The sequence below is a fragment of the Malurus melanocephalus genome, unplaced genomic scaffold, assembly GCF_030028575.1.
Source record: "Malurus melanocephalus ecotype Western Australia unplaced genomic scaffold, MMel_1.1 scaffold_246, whole genome shotgun sequence".
Taxonomy (NCBI): Eukaryota; Metazoa; Chordata; class Aves; order Passeriformes; family Maluridae; genus Malurus; species Malurus melanocephalus.
In genome coordinates, this window is record NW_026623478.1 from 863,608 (window position 1) to 876,386 (window position 12,779).

At 36.8% G+C, this 12,779-nt stretch overlaps 1 protein-coding gene across 1 annotated transcript in view; it reads left to right on the top strand.

Moving 5' to 3' along the window:
- Positions 1-12,779, top strand: part of IL1RAPL1 (interleukin 1 receptor accessory protein like 1) — a 577,918-nt gene that overhangs the window by 542,512 nt on the left and 22,627 nt on the right. Inside the window, 1 exon segment of the mRNA XM_057375343.1 lies at positions 10,708-10,859. Coding sequence (XP_057231326.1) covers positions 10,708-10,859 — 152 coding nt within the window.

Consider the following 12,779-nt stretch of genomic DNA (forward strand, 5'->3'; position numbering starts at 1 on the left):
TAGATTGTTCAGGAAATTCACATTTAAATAAGTAAAGAGGATTAATATCTTTCTTGCTGACCTCAAGCACTTGGCCTCAGACACAGGAGCCCTAAATGTCTCGGTTTTGCTGTCAGGACCCTCTGATGTGCAACCATGGAAATTAAAGGAGAATGAAAATGGACTAGAGAAATGAGGCCCACATGGCCGCTGCAAGAAGAGAAATAATTTCCTCCTTCCTGCTGTTCAGACTTTCCAGTATTCAAGAGTATCTCCTCTTGACAAAAATATGCAAGAAACCAAAATAATTTGATGATTAATTGTTCTTGAGAAGGAAGTTGTTTTGGGAGATTCACATTTTATGATGCACCTACTTCAAACACAGGTGGGGACAGCAGGCTGTGTTTCTTCTTGCAGTATCTCCATTTTGGCCAGGTCATTTTCCTGTTAAAGAGTGACTGCCAACTGTGGGGGAAAAAAGTGGCCCCACAAGCCCTGATTCTGAAACTCAGCCAATTATTGTGTATGACTGAGGCCTGGGAAAACAAAGGGAGTGTTAACAGCCTACATGGAGGAGGAATAACACATCCTTGGCTACTGTTGAGAAAAGGAGATTGGAATGTAGAATTGATAACGCAGGTGACTGGAAATTATAAACATTACTAATACTGTAGCTTTTGCAAACTCACCAATTATGTTCTGATTACTAATTAAACAGCTGTCTCTTAACCAATGTATGTTTGACACAAATGTATACTCTGGTTGCTCAAATAGATAAAAGAGGTTTGTCCCACAATAAAGTACTTCCTTCTCTCTGTTTTTTTTCACCCACTTTTGTGTGTTTTGTATCTATTCTTTTTTGTCACTGTTTGGCCAGCAGCGACAGCCAACGTGCAGCCAGCCCTTGAGCAGGTTTTTTTGAGGAGTACAAGAACAATTCCTCCCTTCTGGCCCATGGGATGCAATAGCTACAATCTGCAGAGGGAAATGAAGTTCCCAGGTCCTCACCCAGCTCAGAGTGKGRGAAGGGGTTGGGAGCAGCAGTCAGRCCCTGCCATGGAAAAGGAGTTTCCATACAGAGTGAGGAGGGTGGAGATGTGTGGCACTGAAGTGTGTGGCAGGAATCCTGCCTTTGGCCAGACAAATCTTTTTCCATATGGGAATTCTTGTTGTGATTCAGGTCTCCTGCTCCACCTGCTCCACAGGTCAGAAAGTAGGGCACAGCATCAAGAATTCATGCTTGCCTCTTTTCCTTTAAGTACATATGTAGTGCTGGATGGATTTTTTATTCCATTGGTGGCATTYGTGCAGCTGCCTTCACTAAGAGTTGTCTGTCAATCTGCAATTATATTGAGGTATAATCTAAAAAATGCCTGTCTGCCTTTCATGTRGAAAGGAAGCTGATCAATGGCAGTGGATTATTGCAGCCTGTGCATGGTCCAGGAGTACAGCAAATGAGTTTCTCCATTTACATCTTTTTGAATGAGAGGGTTTTGTTCTAATGGATTTTGTTTCAGTGTTTTCTTAGGAAAGCTGGGGTCTAACACATTCAAGAGAAACAGAAAGACTACATGATGGAATGACTACTGTGTAAAAGCTGAAAATCTGATGCTGTTAGGAACAGCACGCATTTCCATTTTTATGCAATAGAAACATTTGATGTGTTAGGATTTTTAAATTATATAAACAGATATTAGTCCATATGATATTTAATTAAATGACAATTTTTTTTTCTAGGATTATGCTAAGAATTCATATTTTCTCTGTCCCCTTCTGGATATTAGGTGGGAAAACCATGATTTAAAATAGAAGCACATTTAAACTGTGTTAATATCTCACTCTTTTTCATTATTTTGTTCACATAGAAAAATCTGGTATAAATAAACATAAAATTCCTTTCTACCTCAGAGGCTYTACTGAATTAAAACTGAAAGTTGTTGTTGATTTTATTTATCTGTTTTCTTAGTAATCTGTAGGTTCAGTTCATCGAGGCTTCAATTTTCAGTGTTTTTTAATGGCTTTCCTGGTGAAAATTTGAACACTCTAGTGATTTCACGTATTTTTTAACCAAATTAAAGTCTTTTTTATTTGCATAATAAATGTGGTTTATTTCAATTGTATTTATCCTGTTGTGCCACWTTGCTTCATGGGAGCAGTAGTTTTCCCTGTTCAAATGTTTGTCAAACTAGTCTGGGTCTTTCCTAAATGACATTTTCCATCATATGATCTGACAGAACAGATAAATTCATTAAAATCTTAGAACTGCTAATATTTTCAGTGTGTCCTGAAGAGAAAGAACACCAGAGGAAGATACAGTGTTTAATTATTTGTTTATAATTTGGAGTCTCAATTTCCTCAGTACTCACCTGTGACACTCTTCAGGCTACTTTCAAAAGCTCTATTTTTTAAAAAAATCTTCCTTATGCAGCCCATCTTTACAGCATTTTTCAGGATACCTTCTTACCCAAATAATTCCCTGCAGCCTACTCAGTTCATGGTATATTTGCTTATAGCAAGCAAAAGAAGGAAAAGAAAGGAAAAAGAAGAGCAAAGAAAGGAAAAGAAGGAGAGAGAGGATGACCAATGGAAAATGAATTCACAACTTATTATTTAGTATATATGTGTAACTCCAAAGCTGAGAATTTGATACATGCACTCAAATTACCTAATGATAGTACAAACACTTCACTCCCTCCTTCCAAAGCAGTTAAAGAGCAGCTATTCTCAGACATTCCAATAAAACACATTTTCTAGTGCTGTTCATTAAATTCTATGTCCAAAGACATCAGCTARATGAACAGTTGGGGGGCTGAAGTAGCCACAAGAAGTTGAATTTGTATTTAACCTGAATTGACAAGTCTGTTCCTTAAGATTTTTAATATTTRCATTTAAGTGTGAWCTGACATATTTAATTGTTTGCAAARTTTGTAAAAATAAGTAGGTTATTCACCATTACCTAGAATCCAGAACATCATCTGCTTTTCTTTGTACAGAAAGTGTTGTGCAGTGCACCTGAGAGGGCGGATGGACAAGGTACTGGTTGGGATGATTTATGAGCAGAATTTTCTGTCATGGACTAACACCCACTAGAGACCAAAGCAAACCCACTACGTTTTGTTCACAAAGAAGAGAAAAACAGGATTTAGGAAAAAAAAAGAACAACCTCTACAGCAAGACTTTTGAGTCCTTTTATGTGCTGGAACAACACTCTTCAGGATTTAAAAAAAAAATAAAAAAAGTCGATTACATCTACAGTTTTCACAAGCAAAAGAAAGTAAAGTGGAAAGGGAGCTGTGGTATTGTCTGTTATTCAGGTTGTTCCTCAGTGAAACAAGCCTGAGTTCTGACCAAGAGAGCCACTGAAATCACCCTCTGAGCCTGCTGCTGCTTTACCTCTGGGTTCTGTTTGGGATGAGAAATATATAGTGAAAGACATGAAATGTCTTTCCTAACTAAATTATTTAGAAAATTATTTAGAAAAATTAATTAGAAATATTGTTTGAGCTTTGTAGTTTCTTGAGGCCCAGAGTCACCCACAGAACTCCAGGAGCTTACAGGTCTTATTGCATTTCTTCTCAGTATATATTCTTTTCAGAGGAACATACATAGATTATTTTTTTTTAATATTTTTTCTGATATAAACTCTCTGAATTGTGATGACCTTAAATAGGAAAACCCTCTGTTTTTCTAGGAGTTTTCCAAAATATGAGCCAGAGCAGGACTTCACAAAGCCAAAGACACAATGCTTCTTGGTTTCAGAGACTGCTGAGGGGCAGTGGCAGCCCCAGGTGACTTTTCAGGCACAGGAAGAGGCCACACAGCCCCTTCTGGGACCCCTTATGGACTCCTTTGTGCAATGGGATTTTTGGACTATCAGTTAAGGTTGTTTTTTTTACCATGTAACATCATTAAAATGCAAAAACCACACCACCATAATCAAAGGCAGTGTGGTTTAAACAGAATCCGGAAACAAAACACTGAACAATATAAAGGTGTGCATGGTATGAACGATTTAAAGCTCCCAAAGCATCAGTCTGTAAGAGCTAACAAACGTGAAGTTTGACATTTAGAACCACCTCTCTTCTTTTATTTTTCAATTGGAGAGATTTTGTTACCTAGGATATTTTCTTGTGACTTATACCTAAAAACAGCTAAGCTTTTAAAATAGAAATTATCTTTTCATCTCACAGAGAGGGCACAGTAMAAAAGTGTTTATAAATGCACTTGTTAAATAAAGGAGAAAATAGAAGCTTCTAAGTCAAGCTCGTAAAACAATTGCAGTGGCTTTCCTTTTCTATAGCAATACTTGTGATARTTGTCTCCCACTCCAGCCTCTACTTCTGAAGAGGAAAGAGAAAAATACTCACTGAAAAGCTAATTTATCAGCCTGACATTACCATCTATCAAGAGGAGAGGCCTGCTGTTAGGAAAATCAAGATTATTGGTTCAGGGGTTTTGTTACCTCTTGTGAAATGAGGGCAAGTTTAACAATCTACGTACCTGAGAGATATTCTGGACATTTTGAGCCCCAAGTCTCATMCATCACTTCTTTTTCTTCAGTCTGCTCTGGTGGGTGCTGTCTTCATTGACTCTCTCTCTCTCTGACAGTCCTGCTGCTGGGGACCATTCAGAGCAGAAAAGATTTTGGTTGCTTTTCCTTCAAAAGCTACAAATCAGCCCACTASAAAATTTTAATAGTTAGATCTTGTTACGTATATTTCAGCTCAATGCCTTGTAAAGTGTTTCAGGCTTCAATTTCTTGGGGCTGATTGCAGGAACACACAGACACCTCCTGTAGGTGTTCTGCTGTTGAGCTGGAATTCAGCAGATGGAAACCCTGGAAGGCAAAAGGCTTTTCATATGGTAACAAGTAACTATGAGCAGGTGAATGAGTTTAGCTCTATGGAAAATGAGAACTATTTGCTTAGTAAAAAGAACAACAAAGAAAAATTTAATGAAACAGAGGTAGGCTTTCTTTTTCTTTACAACTTAAAAAAAATCCCTCAGAAATTGAAGGAAGGGATTTGTTTAAACTCTCATATAAATAGTGATATTTGCAAATTCAATAAAAGGTCAAAAACTACAATGACTCTCTGGTCTTGTTGAAAACCTTCTGCTGATGTTTTTTCATTGTGGGGGAATGGTACTGCACACTCTAAGTTTACACAATTTTGGCCTGAAGGACTTACTCAAAATGTGATTTAGATTCCAGCCCAATCAAAATTCCACTCTGTACCACAGCAAAATATGGACAGGCCTATTAATGAAGAAATATAGCTGTGTAATCACATTCAGCACTTTGTATGATGCTTGCATGATAACATTTAGTGGAATGATTATACCAAGCCTTTCAGACTTACATGCACAGAATTCAAAGCAGAGGGAATTTGCACATTGTATCTTCACAATTGTAGGGATACAAGACCTAATRGCTTGCCAAAAACTTGAAAAAACTGCTACTCAGTGAAGAAAATAGAATTTTGCAGTTCCCAGGTTGCAGTTACATTTCAGAAAAGAGTATTTTTTTCTTTGCTCAGTTTTATTTTAGCTTTGGTTTGTTGTCTTCTTTTTTTTTAAAATTTGTCCTAATCTGCCTTATGAAACATGCAGCAAGACACTTACATTATGTTAAGGGTGTACAAGATATCAGGATACAAGGATATGTGTGTAAACTGGAGGGCAGAAAGCAGCAGGTGGTGCTTTGTGGAAGATTCCAGAGGAATCTCTGCACTTCATCCTGCTCTGAGAGAATTCTTACAGATCAGCAGTGTATGATCATATGATCGAGTCACAGCTGAAAACTATATGGTACCTCTTTTTTTTTTTCTTTTTAATTTATTTTTTTCTTAATGACATTTGCATAAAGGTTTTCAAGAACTGCTGAATTTTTTTAGGACACAAGACTTCTCTGAAAATGAGAGCAGCTGATATTTACCTGCCCGCTGGCCTTGTCAGATGACGTTGGCAAAACCAATTTTCTGCCAATGCTGATCTGTCACACCTAGGAAGTTAACAGCTTTCACAACCCTCCTCGTGGAAGACTGATTTTTTTTCAGTATTTTTTCTCAAATTCGAATGGAAAGAATAGCATTTAACTCTTACATGCAAGATTTTGATTCCATCTGTCTTAGCCTTTTACAATTTCATTTGAGACAATAATATTACAAATAAATGGCATACTTGTGAGTGTGTATCTATTACTTAGATATTTCTTGTACATATTTTTTATAAATTGTTTRCATTGCAATAAAAGAAAGTCCCACATTTAAGTGCACTTAACATTTTCACTCTTTTGGCCCTCGGTGTTACCAGATGTTGAACATGTCACTCAAACACGTCCAAAATATCTAACTTCCAAAATATCTTCCAAAATACGTCTTTGAAAGATCTCCTAAAAAGAGGTTGGGGAGCATGTCTGATCATTACATTGCTGCCAACAGAAATGGTTTCCTTCAGAGAAGAATCTGTCAAATCTCAGGCTGGGAAGGTGCTCTATGGTGTACGAGTGATGGCACAAATGGGATTTCAGCTGACCATACAAGATGGCATTTCACCAACCACAAAGCATTCGCTGTTTGCTAATTACAACCAGCACGTTCTTAGCGGGCTGATGTTTTTAATTAGAACTTACACACTAGGAATTTATTATTTTAATAATGTTTGGAAGTTAGGCAGTGCCCTCTGCTGGGTAYAGGCCCCCATAGCAGTAGTGTGCAAAGCGYCCCAAATGTTGACAATTCAKRAAAWKAAWWWWAAATCTGTGTTGTTCTGCTCAAGGGATTTGCTGGTTCCAAGGAAGAACACCTTATTGTGGTCTCTTCTTGCRTTCTGCTCTACTTGGAAGCGTACTGTGCAACAAAAACTGGTCTCGGTTTGGATGGCAAAGAGCTTTTGACTAATTAAGTTTGAACCCAGTTGGCTTGAGCTGACAGTGTGACTTTATCACAGTGAGCAGCAGGAACATGCAGTGCTACACATTCCAACTTTTACAAAAATAAWCTCAATATTGTAAGAGCATATTCATCGTCAGAAGTACGGGTGATGGAAAAATATGCAGTTGGATTTTCTTCTTTTGTGTTCTCTTGCTTGCCTTTATTCCCTTACTTCATAGTTAAAAAATTATAATTTTAGTAAAAAGTCAAAAGTGTTATTTTTCTCTTAATACTTTCTTTAAGGTGCTTGGATATTTTTTTTTTTTGAGGGGGAGCCAATAAAAATAGCAGCTCTGTAAGTTTTGCTTAATAATTCTATTCTAATGCATTTGGACTTTTCCAGGGTCCATCGAAAAAACACAAAACAAAACAAAAAACCACAACAAACAAACCCAAATCAAAACAAAGCAGTTTACCCAGGGTGTAACTTTGCATCTCACACCAAAGGGGACAGGGAGAGATTAATTTCCCTAGTAATTTAATTGAAAACATTTAATAAATTTAAAATATGAATTTAGAATCCTTCAAAAATAGACTACAAAACTGTAATAATCCAGTATTTACAGAAAAATTTAAACTGGTGGCATAGAAATCATTATATACCCACTCATGAAACTTTTATGACTTTCAGATCTCTGTTTTTTCTCAGTAAACAAAACACACGGAGGGAAACTGTTGCCTARGGTTAACTGTGAGGGATTTCTTTTAATTGATTGACAGGTTGTTTATACCTTAGCTTAAAGATGAGGCAAAGCAGCTCTTGTATTTATTATATGTTGCATGTTTTCTACAAGTCTGCAGGCTTTTAAAAGYAGATTGTCCATGYAGAGGAGCTGCTCTGTGCCAAAATMGAGATCATATCTGCTCACTTCAAAGATGCACTTCCAGGGAAAAAATGCATCCCCTCCTACAGCTCACACTCACTCGCTCTCATTTCAGCAGCTCTGGAGTAGAGATCGAGATTTTGCTCCCAAAATATTGAATGAACTTCCCACTGGCTTCTTGTGAGCATTGGGCAAGGCAGACAGGGCAGGTAATTTATGGCCAAAGYCCCAGCGTGCTAATGGCCTTCACTGGGTAACTGCAGTCAACACTACTCCTAATTGCCATTACACCCTTCCTAATTTATTTCTCAGTTTCAACTATTTCATGTTAAAGAGGAACTTCAGATTCTGTTTTTAAAGATACGTTTGCATGTTTTATTTAAGGGCAAAACTTCTTTGAGGATTTAATAAGGAAAGCAGCCTTAATCTTACAAACATTTTTTTTTAATATTTTTTGCCCTTAAGAGAAGATGTTTATTTTTAAAAAAACAAAACTACGCTCATAATATTCACCTGTAAAAGTCTCAGAAGCCCACTCAGAGCAAGAATGATCTCTCAGGGGTACCTGTTAGCTCAGGAACCTGCAGAGCTTTGATGGTTCAGCACCTGTGGTGTCTAATCTCTGAATCACAGATAAATTGGCCACAAGTTACAGTCCCTCTAGCTGTGATCTTGCCAGCTCTTAAAAGCTATAAAGTTTCAACTGGGCCTTGGCTTGGTAGGAAAGCTCTGGAAAAAGCCCAAGAAGTGGCAGTGATGCATTAGGCAGCTCTTTTCCCTCTAAGTCTGGTAGATAATGCCACAGGGTTTATCCAATTATCACAGGAGCCTGCTTTCTCTTTAGACGTGCAGGTACCTTCTCTCATTTCAAGAATGAACAGGTTCCACTGTGGCCAAGATATTCATAATCCTTTAAGGTTTTATATTTACATTTTCACAAGTATCACAATTATGATACAAAACCAAAGGAAAAAAAAAAAGGCAAACCCAAAACCAAAAACAAACAAAGAAAACCCTTTATTTTGTATATATCTGCAATGCAACTGCTGTAAGAAACTGGGTTTGCATGTCCTGGGCAAGGAACCAAGAAATTTATCATGTTCCATTGCAGGTTTTCATACACTTGACYCACATTAAGTGGTGTCCCCACGCTCATCTCATTCCCTGCAAATGGCTTCAAGATTGCAAAAATCAATCCCCCAGTGATTTCAAATGGCACTTCTTGAGCTGTGAAGAGATGGAGCTTGCAGGGAGGTGTCCTGGCCATCACTCCCTGGGGTGTGAAAACAGGAGCTATGCTTGTCCTTAGAAAGAGATTTTTGCCCTCTTGCTGAAGATACTCATCGTACATTGGGAAACTTTTATCTAGAATATGGGGGATTATTAAAATTTCTTATTATTCAGACATTCCTTTTCGTGCTTTTTGATTACAAATGAGACCCTTCTCTCCATCCTGGTTTCAAGACTGRAATACTCTTTCCTCCTTAGCAGGCATTGCTTGCAAAAGGTGTGTCAGCAACCAAACCTTCATGAAATGGCTAAAATCAAATGAGTTCCTAAAGTTCCAAAAGAGATTGTGAAAGTAGCAGGGATGGTACTTGCCTTGATGTTGTACCTTTTGAACACAAACATTTGATTCTGTACCTTTCATGGCATGGAAATGAAAGTTCAAGCTAGACAGTCAGATGCTTTTACAAAAAACCGTTAATCATTTCAGATAAATAAGATTTTTTTTAATAACTACTCATTGTCTTGTTGCACAGCATCTTGCATTTGTTTCCRTGCTAAAAAGTAAATAAGATATACAAATATTAATAATGTATGTTTGAAAAGGACCAGGTCCTGGCCCAAAGCAGTGTATTTTTGAGGAAATTCATTGAACCCAGATGGATTTATGACATCTTGGTACAGATGATTTTTTTTTTTTCTTATTTTTTTGTCCAGGAGTTGTGGTCGGTCAGCTTTAAAATACAAAAATCAAAAACTGAAAGTGCAAATCAAATACAAATTTGGTTTCAGCAGTAATATAAACTCCATGAAAAAATGCTCTCTTCAGGGGAGAAGAAAACATTCCTTAAATCCCAACAATAACTTAAGTCATTGTGTGATTATCCACTAAAGGAATGCACACAGCAGTTTAGAAGAGCTGGGGAATGTTGAGACAAATCTCTTTACAGTAGTGAATGGGAACTCTTCAGCTGTGTGTCTTCTCTTATTTYATCCAGTTTTCACATCACACAAAATGTGCTCAAGGTTCTATATCAATCCCTGTGTGTGCATGAGATGAAAACCCAGAAACAAGTCATGCAAACACAGTGATTCCATAATGAAAATAATCAAAGTGAAGGCATATTAGGTTTTTAAATCTTCACTACAGTGGTTAAATAAGTAATTCTGTGCATATATATGAAATTTCTGCTCCTTGCTGCATGCACCTGATGGTTCTTCCCATTCTTATGGCCGACAATGTTCAGAATTAGTTCACATGTGTTTTTATCAAGTGTCAATGTTTAAAACGTCCCTGCTAAAATAATGAACACATCTTTCTACCAGATGTCCCTTGGGAATGGAACTCCAGAGGAATGTACCAGCCTCTTTGAAGGAACCATTACAAAGCTGAACTAACGTGGATGTGATTGGATGTCCATTTTACCTAACTTTTATCTTTTCCAGAGAAAACATAAAAATATTTTGTTAAGTTATTTCCTTTTGAAAAGACATGGTCTGTGATTTCCTTACCAAACAGAAAATTTACTGGGAAAAAAAAAAATCCTATTTTTATTTATAATTTAATTTCATTTTTATTTTATTTAGTTTCAGAAAATGTATTGAACCCAGTGTTGACAAATAGATACTCTTGAAAATTTCAAAGCAGCTGAAAAATTGAGGATCTCTATGAATAGTTTGGTTTTTTAAAAGCAACTGATTTTAAATTTTGAAATAAACACATTTTTTTGCATTCTTTGCAACAGGAGGTTCTGCTAATCTAACCTGCCGAGCTTTCTTTGGATACAGTGGAGAYGTCAGTCCTTTAATCTACTGGATGAAAGGGGAGAAGTTTATTGAAGATTTGGATGATAGTCGAGTCTGGGAAAGCGACATTAGGTAAAAGAAAAATTCTTTTTTCTTTTATTTTTCTATATTTTTTTATAATTAATGTAATATATTTTATCACAGACTAACACAGGAACTCTTTGGGTCCAATCCCTGTTTTTGCAACATCCATCCTTTACCTTTATAAGCAGTAGGGAACAGAAAAATGCCCTCCTCAGCCAAATCCGATGTTAGACAGTTGCAAAAGCAGAATAGCTACCCAGAAAGAGCCAGTGTTGACCAACTGGAATTTACCTAGTGACTTTTTCAAAATGTGGCAATCTACAAAGTCAACCATTAAGACACTTTGCAAGATGAAATAAAGAAAAATCAATACCTTGAGAAAAACAGCTCAAAAAAGTATTTTCAAGCATGAAGCCTTAAATTAATGCTGAAGTCTGTCTTCTCTTTTGGAAYGTTTTGATTTCTTCATGAAAAGACCCTGAGTTTCCTGGGGCATGTTATCTGGCCTATGAGAGCATCCTGTTAATGTGGGCTGCTTATATCTGCTCAAAAACGTGTTGTGGAGAGGATTGGCAATTCACACCATGTACTTCTCCTGCTCCTCACAGAGCTGCCTCACTTGGAAATTAAGGATAAAAGAGGTTTTCTATTGAGAATTACATGCTTGACATAGCACACCAATATGAAGTATCTGCTTGGGCCTGAAGAGATTCCTTTTTCATTTATAACTCTGTATGTCTATATCACTGCTTCCATGTATCATAGAAGTTCAGAATGGGAAATTCAAATTCCGAAATTCAGGCAAATCAAAGTGTGCATTTCATGGTTTAACCTGAGCCAGYAATAAGTKTTACAMAGCCACTCACTCATTCCCCTAKTATCCCCCTTGGGTGGGGAGAAGTATCAAAATAAATGTAAAACCTATGGATTGAGATAAAAACAGTTTAATAATTGAGACAAAAGAAGAGATTATAATAATAGCAATAATGCTAATTATAATTAAACATGTGTAAAATATATATGTTTACTATATATTATTAATTATATTACATATATTAAAATACATGTAAAATAAACATATATTAATAATAATTGCAATGAAAATGAGAGGTAGAGGAATAAAAAGCAAGAAAAAGTTGCAATGGACAATACTATTACAATTAGCAAAATCAAGAAGACCACACAGACTTTCAAGGTCATCATCCCCAGATACAGGCAAAAAACAAGAGTATTTCACCCCAGTTTGCTTCAAGTTTATTCTGTGGAGATCAAGACCAATATACTAAAAGGCACATGACAATAAGATCAGCGGTATTTTGCATTTAAAGCTTTTCCCAGATCTTGTTTTGTGGAGGGAGGAGCAGAAAAGCTGATTTCCACTCCTTTTGTCATGTGTGACATGAGGGAACAGCCTGGAATAATTTGTCATTTCCTTTCCTGGGTTCCTAAAACCACTTGCTAAGAGGGAAAGAAAGCTTCTTTTTGGGAAGACAGGTGGAATCGTACGATGGAAACCTTTTATTTATTGTCTGTATGAACTAGAGGCACCTGGTATAYCCATTCTTTCTCCTGTTTGATAAAACACTGTCAAACTTTATAATGCATTCTAGAAATTATCCCTCAGACCAYGGCATGGACATATTGTTTCTGAGTAGGATATCAAAGAGTCTCAAAAAAAACCCAAATATTTTGTTTGGCCCAGACTCCTGGTGTGACTCTAAACCCCCAGAATAACTATTTTCCATTTTCTCTCTTCTAACACTCCAAGACTTCATGGATCAGGGTCCCATCAAAGTGTGCAATGATATATTATCCAACACAATGAACTGCAGCTCTCATTAACATTTACAAAGCCAAACCTCCTCATTAGAAGTGAGGAAGAAAAGGGCATGATATAATCAAATTAAGATTGCATCAAACCATAGCCAAATTTGAAGCCACAGAGTTGTGAGCTGTAAATAGCATTATTATGTCATGGTTATCTAAA